General features: G+C 31.3%; 1 protein-coding gene across 1 annotated transcript in view; it reads left to right on the top strand.

The window, feature by feature from the left end:
- Positions 1 to 2,014: 2,014 nt before the first annotated feature.
- The window catches only part of LOC143070833 (uncharacterized), a 36,072-nt gene continuing 17,295 nt past the window's right edge, over positions 2,015 to 20,791 (top strand). The window contains exons 1-2 of the mRNA XM_076244955.1: positions 2,015 to 2,136; positions 16,302 to 16,420. Of these exons, the coding sequence (XP_076101070.1) occupies positions 16,327 to 16,420 (94 nt within the window). The 5' untranslated portion in view covers positions 2,015 to 2,136; positions 16,302 to 16,326. The remainder of the gene's footprint in view (positions 2,137 to 16,301; positions 16,421 to 20,791) is intronic.

Genomic DNA, 20,791 nt, shown 5'->3' with positions numbered 1-20,791 from the left:
GTAAATATTAGTTCGGACATTTGAAGAAATATACTTCAGCTGATTATAGAACAGATGACCTCGGATTTATATGTTTTAATTCCTGATGCTTTTTAAAGAAACAATGATAGGTATAAAATAACCAGCAACAATTAAATTCTTATTTTGCGGCCTAAGCGCTACAGAGTAAATATTCTTTCGTGTCTCGATGATCTAAGGAATAGGTTAGTCTGATATTAATTATGTGTTTGTCTAGGGTAAAAATGTAAGGTGTAGGTGCGTCCTTATTATTTTGAATATTCTACGCGTTATTTCGATGCTTTCTTAGGCCGCATTTCTTTCTAACACAAACGATGCAAACGACTAAGCGCGCACATGTTTTAATTATTTCTTACAAACATGCGTTTGCAAAGTTTACATAAACTTTGACAAACTATGCAAACGCTAAAAATGCGTCTGCAGTTTGTCGTTTGTCGTTTGTTAGTACAAACGCTACATTTGTTTCTAACTTCAACCTGATTAAACGAAGTATTTGTTTCTACGTTTGTAAAACGTCTGTTTACCAACAACATGTGCATATGCATTATTTAACTTAAGTGCAAACAAGGTCAATAAAGACTTATTACACGATGTATTTGTTTCAACAACAAACGCGATACAACGTTTACAAAATTTTGGTTAGAAAGAAATGCGGCCTAAGTAGTATCAAATGTATATACTATTATCATTCAATGTTTCTGTTGATCATTAAAGTTTTTTAACCTAAATAAAGACAACAGTAGTATACCGATGTTCAAAACTCATAAACATAAAAGCGTACATTATGGAAACTACATCTTCAATACTTTTATTAATTTTCTTGTAAAGTTTTAATATTTTTTAACCTAGACTTATGCTGGTGCTTCACCTAAAGTTTGGTATAATAATGTCTAGCATTGCACGTAAAACAGCCAGTATTTATATTAATCAGCAAGTAATGGGTGTTTCAGTATATGTCTTTTTGCACTGCATTTTCATTCAGGACACCTGTGTAATTCTACACCGAAACGTTAAGTGGTATTTTCAACGTGCTGGTTAACATTGGAACAAGCATCCATATTCAGATGCATATGCAGGTGACGACTGGAGTTTGTTCTTACTCATTAACGACAAAGACACAAGATGACATACTGACCACAAAATATACCTCCATTTCAATTTTCTTAGTTTAATAAGGAGATGTTGCAGGGTTGTCCATGAGACTTCAAATGCGTTGTTAAATCAACTTTATAAAAGCCAAGAATAATAAAATGCTGGTTTCATGGAATGCTTAATTTAAGTTGAGTATAGAGTTGATTTTTTTTTAATGCCATTTTAACAGTATAAGGATTTACTGGATATATCAGGGAAAACATTTTGTCAATCGACCAATTTTATGTCCTGCTTTGCTCATATTTTTGTTCTTATAAATTTAATCAGCTCTTTAGCCGTTGAAAATATTTCTTTTTTTATTATTATTTTCAAAAGTTGTGTCCTCAAGCATCACCGAAGAGAAATGTATTGTCGAATATTTCATCTGATGCATTTTAATTGGTATTATTCATTTTATTTCGGACTCTTCTTATCTATGATAATTTAATTGTACAAATAAAAGTTTTTACTTTCTTCACTCATTTACTTTTTTGACTGCATCAAAGAACTTATAGTGTGTCGTTTTGTTTTTTAATAAAAAAAAATGTTTTCATGAAAACAGAAAGTGATTCTATATCAATAGATTAACATCACTACGTTAAACAATTAAAAAAGAAATTTGCCCATAACCCTAGACATTTACAAACGCATATACAATAATTATAGACTTTCGTAAGTCTGTCTATCAGTGCTGACCAGAAATGTCGTAACTTACAAAAGATACCATTATTGTAGTTTTAAAAAACCAATATTAGTTAATAAAATATCTACGAACAAAATTCAAAGCTGCGGAATGATACCTGTCAATATATCAAATAAATCCAATGTATGAGAGTAAAAGAGATATATGTGATGCATAAAAAGTATGGAACATTGGTTTTCAGTGAGTAATTAAATATATTGGACGTTATTAACATCATAATACTGAGTGCGACTTATATACGTTCAATTATTGATACGAAAAAGTTGGATCAGTTAAAAAAAGGGGTATGTTACTTTTATTTGTCTTTGTAATTTTTTAATACTTTTACTTTTTAGTTTATTTTTCGAAATAACCATTTGACGGGGCTCGTTTCTTGTACATTCCATCATTGTGTTATTGTGCTATGGGGATTTTTGTTGTCTTTCGTTTTTGCGCATGGACTTTGTAAATATGCCTTTTGCTTTTCTTTGTTGTCATATTTGTTTATTTTATAGTTATTACACAATGTCTGTTTATAACGTTCACCCATCGTTGTCAATTTAATAAAATTGTATGTGACTGGCATACAAGTGTGAGGTTTAGCTAGCTTTAAAACCAGATCAAATTTCCGTTTAGAACATGTATCGGAGTTGGTATTTTTGTTATTTTGCTTATCTTCTTTTTGTGATAATTTTCTTTTCAAATTGTTTGAAATGCATTTGGAACAGTGGAACTTATTGCTCTATATGAGAGTGGACTTGTTTTCATATATTTTCTTTGCTATTTTGATATAAGATTAAACAAAATGAAAACCATAGTTTTTAATTTTTTTAATTATTATCATATTTGGTCAGTCAGATTCTAGTGGCAAATAGGTACACAACGTATGCGGCAGCTATTTCTATTGTGTAGGTAATATACATGATATGAGAAAGTCTTGTTTTTTGTTAATTGTTATAATAAACTATGGGTTACAATACTCTTAAAACAGGAAACTATGCTTTTACTCATAATCTGCTGTTTACGATTGGTTGTGGTCCAAGGAGGTAGTTTTGGTTATTAAATCGTCGAGTAACACATTAGTTCATAGATACATATTTTCTTCTTTATTCATGTATTCATTGATACTGTGCCTTGTTTCTAACCAGGTAAAGTAAAATACTTATTTTAAAAATGTTCAAACTTTATGAAAATTGAAAAAAAAAATATTAAGATATTACTAATTACGATTTGAATTTATCCCAAACTATAAAAATACACCACTACTATAGCGGTTGTTTCTGTGAAAGATTACATGTAACAACTTTTGGGAAAGATATCTTAAGAAACTATGAAACATGAATTTCGAATACAACTCACACTTCCTTTTCATAAGCAATTGCAATCCAGTCGATATTTTTTAGCCTTCTTATAACATGTGAGTTAAGTTCGTACAATTTGTTTTATAAATTAACTTGTTTATTGTAAAGTCTAGACAAAAGTGTGAAATCCTCAGAATGAGTCGATATTTAAATCATAGACACCTTTATCCCGACAAGTGTTCATATGAATCGTTTTAATAAAAGTACTTTTATTTAACTTTATCTGTATGTATATTATTAGAATTTATTACAATCGTTCATTACATGTATTAATTTCTTCGTCTGTCGAATTCTTTCAGATTTCTTTTTTTTTTGTTTTTTTTTGAATGGGAAGTAACTTAGTTTTGCCAACAATAACAAATTGTTTACTTTTATTATGTTTTATTAACTTATTTCAACCTTTTATCATCAATTTCTTCGTTTGTTGAATCCTTTCAGATTTTTACCATAAAACAAATTTAAAGCCTAAAAGTTGCCATTGTTGGCATTTGTTTTCTGTATAGACAAATGGGAGTTGGATCTTAAAAAATACTTGATCACTTTGATAGACCGCTGGTCAAAATACCTGGTGAAGATAGTCTGTAAGATAAATTCGTTGCACCGTGTGCAAGTGACCTAATACGATATATATGGGGTCAGTTAATTACATATGGGGATTCGAGCTTCGCTCTCACCCCATATGGAATTTACTGACCTTTCTAGAGAATTATTCGAAAAGGCTTCCAAAATTTCATAAATTTGGTGCAAAATGACGGTGGACATGGATAACATAAACAAGCTCCTTTGGAAATTGGTCATGATACTATTTGGCTTCATTTTTTAGAATACATTAATAAAGTACTAACACCACACATAAATGTTTTATCCAGGTTTTTATTGTAAAAACTGGTAAATTTAGAAAATGTTAGTATTGTCGCCTATGGCAGAATAAATAGTACCGTTTTTCCTAAAAATGATTTCAGTTTGTTACCCGATTAGTTTTTTCTCAACCGATTTATAAATTTCGAACAGCGGTATACTACTGTTGCCTTTTTATCAGCTGTTTATTTACATAAACTTCCCATTTCTTCTCTGCCCTGGAATGATGATTACTGAATACATTATAATCTCTTATTATACTTTGTACTGCTAAAGGTGAAATAATACTATGCATTCCTTTTTGTTGGATAATTATAACATGTGTTAGGGTTTACTTGTTCTGAATTCTATTAATATGTCAGCATGAAATAAAAAGAATCATATAATACTGTATTAATTTGCTAAACCCTGTATGGCCATTCACATTGATAAGTTAGTGAAAATATGAGCCATCTAAGTTTAATCTTCTGTTGTTGTGTTAATTCCGTATTGACCGATAGGAACTTGACCTTAAAACGTGCAAAAATCAAATCAAATTGAATATTGTTGCTGTGAAACAAAATGTATATCTATAAACATTTAGATTCATTTCATGATTTAAATACCAGTATACAAATATTCAAAACAAAACTCATAATTGATAAGAAGAAAGATTTCAATGACAAGCTTATTCTTTTTAGTAAACACTCTGACAGGCCGAGATATCTTTTGTCCCGGTCCATGGTTATCATTGACTTGTCATGATTTTTTTCTATGTATGTTGCTGTTAATTTAATTAGGTTAAGACATTCAACAAATTCAAGAATCAGGGTTAAATATCGATTGGCACAATATACAAACACGTTTAAATAAAAATATAAAGGATCACGGATATTATTAAAAAAATATTGGATATTACAAAATACCACACAAACCATTAACTCCCAATTTCCGAGAAATAGATGTTTACAAAAATGACAAACAAATGGGTAACTGTCTCATTGATGTATATACAACTATTTTTTTTGTTTTATTCATAAACGCTTCAGTATAGACATACAGAAGGAAATTGATATAGCGACGGCATATAGAAATAAACATAGTGATAACATCTCAAATATTTCAATTATTATTCTGTTTTTATAAGTATTACATATTGATGCCATGTTGTGAGGGTTTCATTGTCACCAATCTCTAATTATTTTGGCGAGCCATAAAACCAGGTTCAACCATCCAGTGTCTTTGTTTTCTCGCTTTTTTACTCTCATACTTAATGTGCCTCCCTTGGTTTTAGTTTGTAACCCACATTTAATATATCATAGTCGATTTATGACTTTAAAACCGGGGTATACTACTGTTGCCCTTATCTAAATTTACATTAAACGCACATACAAGAGGGTTAACAGTGAAATATATTGACTCGGTGGTGTGGAATAAAAAGTCTTTCAGTACCCTAATCAAAGTTTTTTGGTTTAATTTGAGCATTTTCCGTGATAATTTAATTCATTGCCCCCATTCTTGTATTTGATATGATGAAGGTAAATCAAGAAAATATTTTTGAACGCATGAATTAATAAAATGCTATTTTCATTCATCTCAATGCTATTTACTCTACACTCGGTCTGCATTACGGAGTTTGTTTAGCAGAGTAGTCAACTCATATGTGTTTACATGAAGAAAAAAATCATTGATACGCTAATTTTTAGTAGTTTACTACTTATAACATGTAGATTTTTTTCTATCCTGTTGGTATTTTATACGACTGTCATAAAATCTAGTGTTTTATGCAAGCTATAAAAGCAGTTCAATCCACCATTTTCTACATAAGAAAATGCCTGTACCAAGCCCGGAATATGACAGTTGTTCATTCGTTTTATGTGTTTCAGTTTTTGGTTTTGCCATTTGATTAGGTACATTCCGTTTTGATTTTTTTTTTTAGTTCAGTTTTTGTTTTAGGCCTTATTTGGCAAACATTTTTGAAGTTTTATTCTATGCTCTGAAACTTAAAAGACTTTCCAATTATAATGATTCTAGTATTGATGAATCTTTTGCAAACGAAACGCGCGTCCTGTGTACCTAGCTGTAAGACTGGGTTTTTTTTGTGATTTTTGTTTACATTGGGTGTCATTTTGTTGTTCGCTCATTTATTTTAAACATGTTTTATTTTAAAACGAGAGCACGTCAATATTCGTAGAAAGTTTAACTAATGTTATTAAATTGTCAAATGCAGGACCATGATACTTCAAGCTATCCATAAGGATTTGAGGTATCACCACCTTCCAACTTTTTAATTCATTTTTGTTTTATTTATACCTTACTTATTTCTATTACATGGAAATTTTTCTAATATAAATCAAACATAAATGAGAAAATCATTTGATAAAACATAAAATTACCAGACGTGACACTGTGTGTTATCTTTAAATAGGATCGTCGATGTGAAAAAGCGTGATGTAATATTTAATGGCAATTTTGCGTGTTTATTTTAGTGTAATTATTACATTTATCTTAAACATAATATGTTCTGTCACTTCAGAGTGACTTGCCCGAATGAAAATTGAAAATCGAAGTAAATTGTATCAAAAAATACGAAATATATACAAACGTGACAAGAAAAGTGTTAACGTGTCAAGAAAATTGATATGATATGATTAATAAATCGACAAAAATCATGACAGTGATTGATTGGTTAAAGCTTAATGTCTCGTTAGAGCAAAACGGTCTTATTGTAACAAGAAACCTTTACTAAATTTCAATTACAGAATTCTCTCTTAGAACTATGAATAGAAATGAACATTAAGAAAATGAAATTTCTTCCTCGGAGAATGCTGTCTGTTTTAAAAGCCGATTGTTGGTATACGCCAATGACCCAACAAACGAACAAAACAAAGTCAACACGACACGTTCACTAAACGGTCTTAAAAAATCGAAAGGTGTGTTTACAAGGTAAAATGTAAAACATTGCTTATAAGGAATAGATTACCTTAGTCGTATTTGACATTACTTTTTTGGAATTTTGGTGACCTCAATGCTCTTCAACTTTGTTCTTGTTAAGTTATCTAACAATTCTGATCTGAGCGTCACTGGTGAGGTTATGTAGACGAAACGCGCGTCTAGCGTCTGGCGTACTAAATTATAATCCTGGTACCTTTGATAACTATTTACACCACTGGGTCGATGCCACTGCTGGTGGACGTTTCGTCCCCGAGGGTATCACCAGCCCAGTAGTCAACACTTCGGTGTTGACATGAATATCAATAATGTGGTCATTTTTATAAATTTCCCGTATAAAAAACTTTGAAAATTTTGAAAAACTAAGGATTTTCTTATCCCAGGCATAGATTACCTTAGCCGTATTTGGCACAACTTTTTGGAATTTGGATCCTCAATGCTCTTCAACTTTGTACTAGTTTGGGTTTATAAATATTTTTGATTTGAGCGTCACTGATGAGTCTTATGTAGACGAAACGCGCGTCTAGCGTACTAAATTATAATCCTGGTACCTTTGATAACTATTTTTAAATTATAATCCTGGTACCATTGATAACTATTTACACCACTGAATCGATGCCACTGCTAGTGGACGTTTCTTCCGAGAAGATATCACCAGCCCAGTAGTCAGCACTTCGGTATTGACATGAATATCAATAATATAGTCATTTTTATAAATTTCCCGTTTACAAAACTTCAATTTTTCGAAAAACTAAGGATTTTCATATCCCAGGAATAGATTACCTTAGTCGAATTTGGCATAACGTTTTTTGGAATTTTGGGACCTCAATGCTCTTAAACTTTGTTTGGCTATCTAACTATTTTAATCTTAGCGTCACTGATGAGTCTTATGTAGACGAAACGTGCGTCTGGTGTATTAAATTATAATCCTGGCAACTTTGATAACTATTTGTTTAATGTAGTTTTTTATTCAAACCCAAAAGATAAGGTATTTAAAATTATGTCTTTTATTCTAATAATTCGAGTCTATAAAACTATGCAGTTTTCAATTGACAGACGTTTAGGATAGTGCTTGTTGGTTAAAACCCAAACAATTTGAGAAAAAGGGATACCTTCAATTTTATTTATTGTAAACTTTTAGTTCTGATATCGCAATCCGAATCCCAGCACAAGAAATTACTTCCGTATACTCAGAGATGTAATAGAAATGTCCCGTTTAAAAGCACATACATAAGTTATTTCGTAATAAAGACACATTAACAAGCTCTCAGATTGTTTTTTTTTTCAAGAATTACTCGATAAGGATTCAGTGTTATGTAATATTCCTTTGGCATCTTCCGTCTCTCTTTTAAACGTCCTGGATTCATGATGTCAAAAGTTATCTCATCGCCGTATAATCAAACTCTTTCATGATATTATAGATCGTTAAAAACAACCTGTGTCACGACGACCATCCGTTTTCGCTTTTATCAAATTAAGATTAAAACTTCGCAATGGTTCAAAGGCAAATGTAGACAATGAACTTTGAAAAAAAATCATGACGAGACATTTTATGTTTGATAACATAGCATGCATTTTAGTCATTAATGAAGGACGTACATTGACTTATAATTGTTTGTATTCACGTCGTTTGAATTCTGGTGATAATTTTTTTTTATTTGCAATCATACCAAATCTCCTTATTTCTATATGAATAACAATAGCGCTTGAAAATTTTCTCAATTATCTGTTGTAATAATAACATTCTATAAAGATCTCAATAAGGAAAGATTCTTTCATCTTTCAATATTAACGTAGTTAAACTTTGATCATAATGGTCAGAAATTAAAAATTATTTTAAACAAATCACGATTTTTGCTTAAGAAGTTCCAGTTTTTAATTAGAAACATTATAAACCATGGATTTATTCAATATAAAAGACTGCAGTTTTATGAACAAGGGAAAAACGCTTTGACAACACAAGTAATTCAAGTTTAGTTCTATATATAAATTTCAAAAGGAATTATTCAATTTCATATTTACATAAGACGTTTTAAAATTACTTCTAAGTGGATAGTTAAATTTTTAACTTCCTATGACATTCTAAATATTTTCTATTCCAGTATATGAGAAGACATTTATTCTAATGAAATTATTAAAATGAATTTGAAACAACTAAAACATGTAAAATAAAAGATGGACTATATATAGATAAATGGTTGGGTTAAGTAGATATTACAAAATGAATGCATTTTTATTTTTTTTTAAATGAACGTATGAAAGAAGGTAGTTGCTTAACTCGGTTATGAGTGTTATTTCTGTTTCCATGTCTAGTCACTTTTGGTTTTATTTAATTTAATTTTTCTCAATACGCTTAGAAAAATTGAATGAGTAATGATTAAAATTCATTACCATAATCTTTCAATTTCGTTTGATTTTATCGTTCAGTTGATAACATTTAGACACTTTTCATACTTGATACAGAAAAAAAACAAGTTAACTAATCCATGGCGATATTAACAAAATTGACCTCTTAAATTGTTAGTCTTCCATTGAATAATTGATTGGACCAAAAGAGTACCCTGTAGGGGATGAACGAATTTTTAAATCTCACAATGTGAACATACAAGTCAATGTAAAAATCAAAACAGGAGCGAATTCAAAATGATCAAGACAGGGTAAGCATCAACTGCTATGCATGCATGACCAACAATGCAAATCCACACTAAGTAAAAAAATTATTGCAATAAGGGTATGGGAAACAGTTGATAATCTAACAGATCAGACTACTCACAAATGATTATAATACTCTTGAGAAATGGGAAATTGACCGAACCATATATTTTATTGTTTCACGTTTTTCCTGTCAGAGCATAATGTAGCCGACTATACGGAGTGGAGTTTACTATTTGCTGAAGGCAATATGATATAATTGCTTATAATCACTTCGTTTGTAGATAGTTATCTCGTAGGCAATCTTACCACATCTTCTTATTTTATATATACATCGGACAAATTGTATAATCTATCAATTTTCCCTTTTGTATCGAACAAGTCATTTATTGACACAAAACGTATAGCATTATGTTCGATTATATCAAATGAAATCATGTATTTATTTATGTTAAAGTGTATTTAAAATGATAAAGAGTAAATACTGCTGAGAATCATGAACCTCATATTTGATATCAGTAAAAATAATCTGATTGATACTTTTAATAAAAACATTATAGCTCTAGATAAACATAATAATTTGTATCTAAGAAAAAAAATCTTTAATGAACAAAACAAGTTAAGCTAAGGTTAATAGAAAAAGGCGACATTAGTTAACCGATAATCGCAAATAGCTACCAAATGAACCCGACTTATGATTTGATACGCCAGACGTGTATTTCGTCTACATAATAGACTCATCAGTGACGCTCAGATAACAAAAGTTAGAAAGCCAAACAAGTACAAACTTGAAGAGCAATGCGGACCCAAAGTTCCAAAAAGTTGTACCAAATACGGCTTAGGTTATCTATGCCTGAGATAAGAAATTTTAGTATTTCGAATAATTCATACTTTTGCACAGAGTAAATTTATAGGAATGAAAAAAAATATATATTTATGTCAACACCGAAGTTCTGATAACTGGGCTGGTGATTACCTTCGAGACGAAACTTCCACTAGAAGTAGCATCAACCCATGGATGTAAATAGTTATCAAAGGTACTAGGCTTTTAATTTGATACGCCAGACGCGTTTCCTCTACATTAGACTCACCGGTGACGCTCAGATAAAAAAGTAAGAAATCCAACAAATATACAGTAAAAGCATGGAGGACCCAAAAGTTCAAACAAAATTGTACAAAATACGGCTGAGGTATTCTATACCTGGGATACAAGAACCCTTAGCATTTCGCATGTTTATAACTGTATAAAAGTTGATTTCCAACTAAAGCATTACGTATTTAAATATAAAAAAAAAGAAAAGAAAGTAAGTCTCAGAAGAGCAAGACATTTCTGCAACGAAGAAGTAGTTCAAATCAAAAGGTTAGGCTTTCTTTCATTTTGGATTGCATATATAAATACGATGCAGCCTCTGTGGTAAATATCAATTTATCTTGATCTTTGAAATTTAAGAAATTATACCTGCGTGGTTCGGTTTTGAATTGAAATTACGTTGATGTTTGTAATAGGAAAATCAGAATAGATTGATTGATCAGAATTATTTTACATAATACTGATGAAGGATATCCATGATACCACCTACCTCATAATACTGATGAATGATATCATGATACCACCTACCTCATAATACTGATGAAGGATACCATGATACCACCTACCTCATAATACTGATGAAGGATATCATGATACAACCTACCTCATAATACTGATGAAGGATACCATGATACCACCTACCTCATAATAATGATGAAGGATATCATGATACCACCTACCTCATAATACTGATGAAGGATACCATGATACCACCTACCTCATAATACTGATGAAGGAAATCATGATACCACCTACCTCGTAATACTGATTAAGGATACCATGATACCACCTAACTCATAATACGGATGAAGGATATCCATGATACCACCTACCTCATAATACTGATGAAGGATACCATGATACCACCTACCTTATAATACTGATGAAGGAAATCATGATACCACCTACCTCGTAATACTGATTAAGGATACCATGATACCACCTACCTCATAATACTGATGAAGGATATCATGATACCACCTACCTCATAATAATGATGAAGGATATCATGATACCACCTACCTCATAATACTGATGAAGGATATCATGATACCACCTACCTCATAATACTGATGAAGGATACCATGATACCACCTACCTCATAATACTGATGAAGGATATCATGATACCACCTACCTCATAATACTGATGAAGGATACCATGATACCACCTACCTCATAATAATGATGAAGGATATCATGATACCACCTACCTCATAATACTAATGAAGGATACCATGATACCACCTACCTCATAATACTGATGAAGGAAATCATGATACCACCTACCTCGTAATACTGATTAAGGATATCATGATACCACCTACCTCATAATACTGATGAAGGATATCCATGATACCACCTACCTCATAATACTGATGAAGGATACCATGATACCACCTACCTCAAAAACTTTATTCTAATAAGATAGTATTCGAATTTGAAGCGTACAAGGTTACGAAAGTAGTTTCGGAAATATGGTTTTTCGAAGCGAAAACTAAGTGAAAAAGTCTTATTGACCAATCCAATTTAAGTATTTATAGATATACAAATGGTATAAGAAGGCTCTTATGATTTGACTAAATTATAATCCTGGTACCTTTGATAAATATTGACCACCGGTGCACAAAACTTATCGTTTTTTACTAATGACCTGCAAAAGATTCTCATTTAACGTGACGTTACAATAATAAATTCTGAGAAGAGCAAGACAGACAATTTACTATGATTGTATTTTAAGCAACGAGAACTGTGATCCAGTAAAATACAAGATTTTGATTTTTTCATTGAAAGTTTAAACCGGCTAAAAATGAGAGAAGGATATTTCTATATCAAAACTTAAAACGTTACGACTAGAAAAGTAGATCTTAAAGATTATGAGAAACTTCTCGTTTTTTGGGTTTATCCAATAAAAACAAAATAAAATATATTATGAGTAGATATGTTTCACTGTTGATATAAATATTTTAAAGGTGCCAAACTTAATTTAAAATGAAATGATTTACCCGTGGAAATTAATTTCGTAAAGTACGACATCTGAAAAAAATATTCGGGCATGTTTAATATGTCTGCTAATTTACTTTTGAAATCCATGTTATCAGTAACAATAAAATGACTGATTTTATTCATTATATTTATCATTCATTGAATTGTTTTCAGCCTGCATTTTTGAAGTGCACTGTTGCAATTTAATTTTGCCTGTTCGATAAAAATCGATTCCAAGATTACATCACTGAATTTATTAAAATGCAAATAATATCTGAGAGTAGTACTTTTCAACTTCCGAAAACTGTTAAACTAAAATAAATTTGCATGAATAAAATGTCATGAAAGACAATTTTTTACATTTGTTTTTGATTTATTGAAATTGTTATCATTTTCTTTCCTAAGTTAATCCTGAAATAAAACGTGGTAAATAATAATTCTAAACGTAATATGTGAACGGAGGTTTTATTTTTGAGTAGCGTTTCTATTAATTAGTTATCAAAGGTACCAGGATTATAATTTAGTACGCCAGATGCGCGTTTCGTCTACATATTAAGATTCACATTATAACCTTAGATCATCTATCTCCATTATCGATTATCTTCTTACTGCTAAAAGTAAACTTTTAAGCTTCAAACAAAAGGAAGAATTGCAAAGCATAATACTTAACCGTCACCGGTTTCAATTAATGGGATTTGAGCGTTCCTGTCGTATGTGCATCGTTCATAGCGTAAAGGTTCATTTGTTCAAAGTAATCATAGTATGGGTCTTAAACGTAAACTTGACCTAAAAATTATGACAAAACAATGATTACGCAAACTATGCCGTCAACAGTGTATGTGTATCCCTCGGTACATGGTAAATTCAAATTTAAACCTTCAATGTATCATGTATAAATCTCGTATTGTACGATGACTGGTTATATATATGACGATAACACCGAGGATAACATTGAACTTTTACATAAAGTATATCAAGTCATTGGAGAGATTAAAAATATTTAAAAATAGTCATTACTAGTATAATTTCAGTCTCATCAAGGAAATCAGAATATAACCTGCATGGTCAAATAAATAGTTGTTTATCTGTATGTGTTCAGTACTCGCATGAAAATTCATGTAAAGCTCTGATTTCTTGGTGGATTTTACACTTAGTCATTTTGTTTGTTTTTTTTTTTTTGTTTTTTTTTTGGTTTTATCTGCTTTTTAATGTTAGTTTTTGGTTTTTAACTGATATTACTGAAGATATATTAAAAATGAAAACCCCACTTTATAAATTTCTTTCATTCAAAACGCTTTTCTGGATTAACGTTCAACGGGAATTCAAATAGCCGAATATTTGAGAGCCAATATGAGATGGGAGTCCCAATTTTATCAATGTATTACTTTAAAAGTTCCGTTGCACTGTGTCGATACTGCTGATCAAAACAATCGTCAATGAGTGGGGACATCCATTGGAGCTGATAAATTTCTCGAAGGAGACGCTTACCCAGTCGACCCATTTGGTCTCGTTTCATTCGTTTTTTTTTTTTTTTTTTTTTTTTTTAACGCTGATTTGTCAACTAATAATAAATCGCTTTATTCAGATTTGATAATTAAATTATCTACTAATGAATAACTGACTTAAAAAAATCATTAGAATCAAAATTTTCAAATCTAGTAAGGAATAATACATGAGGGAAACACAGCGTGACCGGGTTTTTTGACAAAGTTGACGCCAAGGCTATGTCTGCATTATTTGCCATTCAAACTCATAAAAAAATGCAAGATAAGGGGAAAGACACAATTGGTAAAAAAGAACATGTTCTGTTTACCCCTCCTGAACACTCTAGGTCATCTTTTGTTTCATTGATGAGGTTCATGTTTCTCGTTTTTTAGTTTACATGTAGTTTTTTATAGACTTTATATTTTGCCATGATTTTATCAGTTTAACTTCGACTTATGAGTTCTGAGTGTTCCCTTCGCGAAAAATCACCAGTGCGTTGAAAAACCGACACATCGTATCGGCCTTCCAATTTTTGATACTGACAGTAAATTTAGGAACTTAGTCAATTATTTTCAATTGTTATACCTCACATTTCGTTGAATCACACCACTATTAATGTCGTCAATATAAATTTAACAGACACGATCATGACGTATCAAATGAGTTATAAACGCCTTTCGATTGTCCAGGGTTTCTTTTAAGTTTGATAAATGAGAAGTTGAGAATGGAAAAGCTCACATCATTACGTATGTCATAGTTTATAGTTTACTATTCTCTATCAATAGCTTGATCAAGAAAAGATCAATATTGCATTGGAGAAGACTTCTTATGGTTGCTGTTTGTTATTCTTAATTTCAGGTTCACTGGAATTAATTGAGCTACGAGGTTAAAATAGCCTGATAGCCATATAACAGTGGTTTGATTCCACCAGTGTACTTTATCCGGAGGATGAAAACTCCGAGTATTTTATATCCACCAACAAATATTAACTAGCATTTTTTTTTATCTTGGTCTAGTGTAAAATATCCATCAATCATCATAAGATTCTAAAGAGAGGTTTCAAAGGGGAAATGTATATAAAAAATGGGGCTTTGTATTTATGCAAAAAGTAGGGGGGTAATTTAATTAGATAAAACTTGGATAGTTGATTTATGTAAAACAAAATGGACAAACGAAACTATTTTTTTTTATCCAAGGAATGTTCACTCTAGTGTGTTTGATCCAGGAATGGTTACACTAGTGTTTTGTGCAAGGAATGATCACACTAGTGCTTTAGATCCATATATTGATGAAATATTTTAGTACTCATTTTGAGCACACACATGATAACACAATATTGCTTTATCTACGAATAAGATTTAAATATTTTTTGGCAATTATAAGTACTGGAGAGTTGTGTCATATTTATATACGTTCATTTCAGAATTTGGTGCGAAAATCCCGTCAAGTTATATTTTATGATGCTCTATATCATAAAAAGCAAGATTGATCCAGATTAATCAAACTGGTTCCTTGATGGTTTTTCTAGTTTAACACATTAACTGATGTAAATAATAAACTGCTCTAATATAAACAAAACAATATCACGTTCGACGCTCTCACGCTATGTACATTCAATATCTTCTAGTGAAAAACAGTTACCCGGAATTAATACACGGTGGAATGAAAACACGCATACAGTATTCGCACTCCGACTTTAAATGGGGGTTATAGCTATGTATAAAAACCAGGTGTACCCTACCGTTTTGTTCAGGAAAGTCAGGAATATGACAGGTTTTTTTTCCATTCGTTCTGTTGGTTTATACAGCCTTCATGTAGTGTTGGTTTTGTCATTGTTTTATGATTGTTCACTTTTTTCATTGCTCCTTGGACTATTTTTTTGTGGTTTATACTTTTCAATTGTAATATGCGTTGACTTTCCTTACTTTTACAATCACACATAAAAATAAAAGTAAATCCTTAATTTTGAATAGATGTATGTGTGTTTTCCAATTTTTTAGAGAACGTAATGAAAAATGAGTTCTATTGATGTTTGATTGATTCATATCTCTTATAAAAATATACATGATAGACTATATACGTGTTTTTTTTTTTTTATCTATTTACAGATTATTGAAATTTGTTCTAGTGTCAATGGAGTTTATTCTATTTACCTTGATTGCACTTCTAAGTGTAGACGTTGTACACAGCTACCATGAACCAGAATGGGTGACAGCGCCAGTACAAGGTAAGTCACTGTGGGTTAGCGAAATTATATGATTTCTGGTATGGTTGTATGTATCTATGATTTGCAATAGTATAAGCTTATGAAGAGAAGAAAATGATTGCAATAGCAACGTCATTTTAAATCAGCCTATCTGTAAAACAAACGAAAAAAATGATAAAATGACAAAAAGAGTATGTGTTTTATAAATAGTCTAAAAAGTTCATGTGTCTAACAGAAAGAAAGGGAAAATCATTATATGTGAATAAATTGCGTTACAGGCTTTTGGCAGACTGTTAACCGTTTAACCAACCAAGATTAATATTAGATAACAGGCTGTTTTTTTACGATTTACAAATTTCATAAATCAAATACAAAACGAAAACGAGTGTGTTGACAAGGTAATCGCCTCACACTATTTATAAATCATACACTATGCTTATCTACACTTAGTCAAAATTTCATAATCGAAAAATTTGCAGATTATACGACTATTCTAGTATCTAAATATCTAAGACCGCGAGTACATGTCGCTGGTGAAATGACCACTCTCAACTACTAAAGTAATACCCGATGGTGACCGTAAACCATATGAAGTGTCGATTAAAGTTGTTCTGTCTCATAACTATCGTTAGGATTTTTTTTGAATGGAGTAAATAAACAAATGTTGTGTAAGGAGAAAATAAACGAATTCTTTTGAGGAGAAATTTAGAGGTGTCTAAGCAAAGCATTACCAAGCATCGTCTAAAACGTTTACAAAAAGCTCATGATGATGTTGCTTTCATGCTTGTCGATGAGTGATTAGGCAAAATACTTCATTTCCTTTTAAAACGGTTTACTTAATGAGGAATTTTTTTAAATTTATTCAGTTCTAATTTGGAGTTGGTATAAAAAAAAAAGAAATTGCAATATCTTTACGTATACTTTTCTTTTTATTTGCTGAGAAAGTCTATTTATAAAAAGTGAACTTATTTGATATTCAATTCATTCCTTTCCCAAACACAATGCGTTTAATTATCTCATGAACAAATGGTTTTGAATTTCAAGGGAAATCTATTTTGATGACATCTTATGTTATCGAATAATCATATACCAAATTATTCATTAAAACTAGTAATTAAAATGAAACAAAGGAACATTACAGCAATGAAAATTAATAAATAAACCTGGTACTTATACATCATTTAATAACTACTTACAATTATTACTTCTGGTAAAGAGAAGTCCTGATGAATTATTAAGAAGGCTACGACTTTTATGTAAATAGAGACTAATTAAAGTTTGTAATTGAGAATCAAGCATGTTCAACATTTCACAGGAAATGCTTTAAAAAAAGTAGGGGGCGATACAAAGGAGAAAGAGATAATTTCGCCATTAAAATAAAGATGTTTATGAAAGATTATGCTCATGAAAAATACTAAAAGCATCTTTTTCATCAAAAATCAAAATAGAGTAAGATTTTTTTTGAATGAAAGATCGAAAACGACACAACGCAGTTTTTTACGGACACCATCACAAAAGTAGTTGGATGATAAAATGAGATAAAACAAATTCCAGTTATTTGTTCTTAAGAAGCAACAATATACGTATATTTATCAATTGAATTCTGCCTCCTGTATCTAGACATTTTAATGTTATTTGAATTAAGATTGAGTTTGTATGATTTTGTTTTATCTGAATTGTATATGAGAAATTAACTACAAGAATTGAACACCGATAAACTACTGGTGCTTCCTATTTGAACATCTGTAAATAACTGATGCTTCCTATTTGAACATCAATAAACTACTGGTGCTTCCTAATTGAACCTCTGTATACTACTTCTGCTTCCTGTTCGAACATCTGTATACTACTGATGCTTTCTATTTAAACCTCAGTATACTACTGCTGCTTCCTATTTGAACCTCTGTATACTACTGATGCTTTCTATTTGAATCTCTGTATACTACTTCTGCTTCCTATTTGAACATCTGTATACTACTGATGCTTTCTATTTGAACCTATGTATACTACTGATGCTTCCTATTTGAACCTCTGTATATTACTTCTGCGTCCTATTTGAACCTCTGTATACTACTGATGCTTTCTATTTGAACCTCTGTATACTACTGATGTTTGGTATTTGAACCATTGTATACTACTTCTGCTTCCTATTTGAACATATGTATATTACTTCTGCTTCCTGTTTGAACATCTGTATACTACTGATGCTTTCTATTTAAACCTCAGTATACTACTGCTGCTTCCTATTTGAACCTCTGTATACTACTGATGCTTTCTATTTGAACCTCTGTATACTACTTCTTCTTCCTATTTGAACATCTGTATACTACTGATGCTTTCTATTTGAACCTCTGTATACTACTGATGCTTTCTATGTGAACCTCTGTATACTACTTCTGCTTCCTATTTGAACATCTGTTTACTACTGATGCTTTCTATTTGAACCTCTGTATACTACTGATGCTTCCTATTTGAACCTCTTTATACTACTTCTGCTTCCTGTTTGAATCTATGTATACTACTGATGCTTCTTATTTGAACCTCTGTATAGTACTGATGTTTTCTAATTGAACCTCTGTATACTACTGATGTTTGCTATTTGAACCTCTGTATATTACTGATGTTTGCTATTTGAACATCTGTATATTACTTCTGCTTCCTATTTAAACATATCTATATTACTTCTGCTTCCTGTTTGAACATCTGTATACTACTGATGCTTTCTATTTAAACCTCAGTATACTACTGCTGCTTCCTATTTGAACTTCTGTATACTACTGATGCTTTCTATTTGAACCTATGTATACTACTGATGTTTCCTATTTGAACGTCTGTATACTACTACTGCTTCCTATTTGAACATCTGTATACTACTGATGCTTCCTATTTGAATATCTGTATACTACTGATGCTTTCTATTTGAACCTATGTATACTACTGATGATTCCTATTTGAATCTCTGTATATTACTTCTGCTTCCTATTTGAATCTCAGCATACTACTGCTGCTTCTTTTATGAACATCTGTATATTACTGCTGCTTCCTGTTTGAACCTGTGTATACTACTGATGCTTTCTATTTGAACCTCTGTATACTACTGCTGCTTCCTTTTTTAAACCTCTGTATACTACTGATACTTCATATTCAAACCTCCGTATACAACTGCTGCTTCCTATTTGAACCTCTATTTACTACTTCTGCTTCCTATTGAAACCTCTGTTTACTACTTCTGCTTCCTATTTAAACCTCTGTATACAACTGATGCTTTCTATTTCAACCTCTGTATACTACTGATGTTTCTATGTGAACCTCTGTATACAACTGATGCTTTCTATTTGAACCTCAGTATACTACTGCTGCTTCCTTTTTGAACCTGTGTATACTACTTCTGCTTCCTATGTAAACCTCTGTTTACTACTTCTGCTTCCTATTTAAACCTCTGTTTACTACTTCTGCTTCCTATTTAAACCTCTGTATACTACTGCTGCTTCTAATTTGAACATCTGTATATTACTGCTGCTTCCTATTTGAACCTCTATATACTACTGATGCTTCCTATTTAAACCTCTTTATACTACTTCTGCTTCCTATCTAAACCTCTGTATACTACTGATGCTTTCTATTCAAACCTCTGTTTACTACTTCTGCTTCCTATTGAAACCTCTGTTTACTACTTCTGCTTCCTATTTAAACCTCTGTATACTACTGATGCTTTCTATTTGAACCTCTGTATACTACTGATGCTTCCTTTTTGAACATCTGTATACTACTAATGCTTCCTATTTAAACCTCTGTATACTACTGCTTCCTTTTTGAACCTGTGTATACTACTGATGATTCGTATTTAAACCTCAGTATACTACTGCTGCTTCTTATTTGAACCTCTGTATACTACTGATGCTTCCTATTTGAACCTCTGTATACTACTTCTTCTTCCTATTTGAACATCTGTATACTACTGATGATTTCTATTTAAACCTCAGTATACTACTGCTGCTTCCTATTTGAACCTCTGTATACTACTGATGCTTTCTATTTGAACCTCTGTATACTACTTCTTCTTCCTATTTGAACATCTGTATACTACTGATGCTTTCTATTTCAACCTCTGTATACTACTGATGTTTCTATGTGAACCTCTGTATACTACTTCTGCTTCCTATTTGAACATCTGTATACTACTGATGCTTTCTATTTGAACCTCTGTATACTACTGCTGCTTCCTTTTTTAAACCTCTGTATACTACTGATGCTTCCTATTCAAACCTCCGTATACAACTGCTGCTTCCTATTTGAACCTCCGTATACAACTGCTGCTTCATTTTTGAACCTGTGTATACTACTGATGCTTCCTATTTAAACCTCTGTTTACTACTTCTGCTTCCTATTTAA

Source organism: Mytilus galloprovincialis, chromosome 4 (genome assembly GCF_965363235.1).
Source record: "Mytilus galloprovincialis chromosome 4, xbMytGall1.hap1.1, whole genome shotgun sequence".
In the NCBI taxonomy this organism is placed as follows: Eukaryota; Metazoa; Mollusca; class Bivalvia; order Mytilida; family Mytilidae; genus Mytilus; species Mytilus galloprovincialis.
Note: the sequence above shows the minus strand (reverse complement) of the source record. Positions and strands in the feature narration are given on the sequence as shown.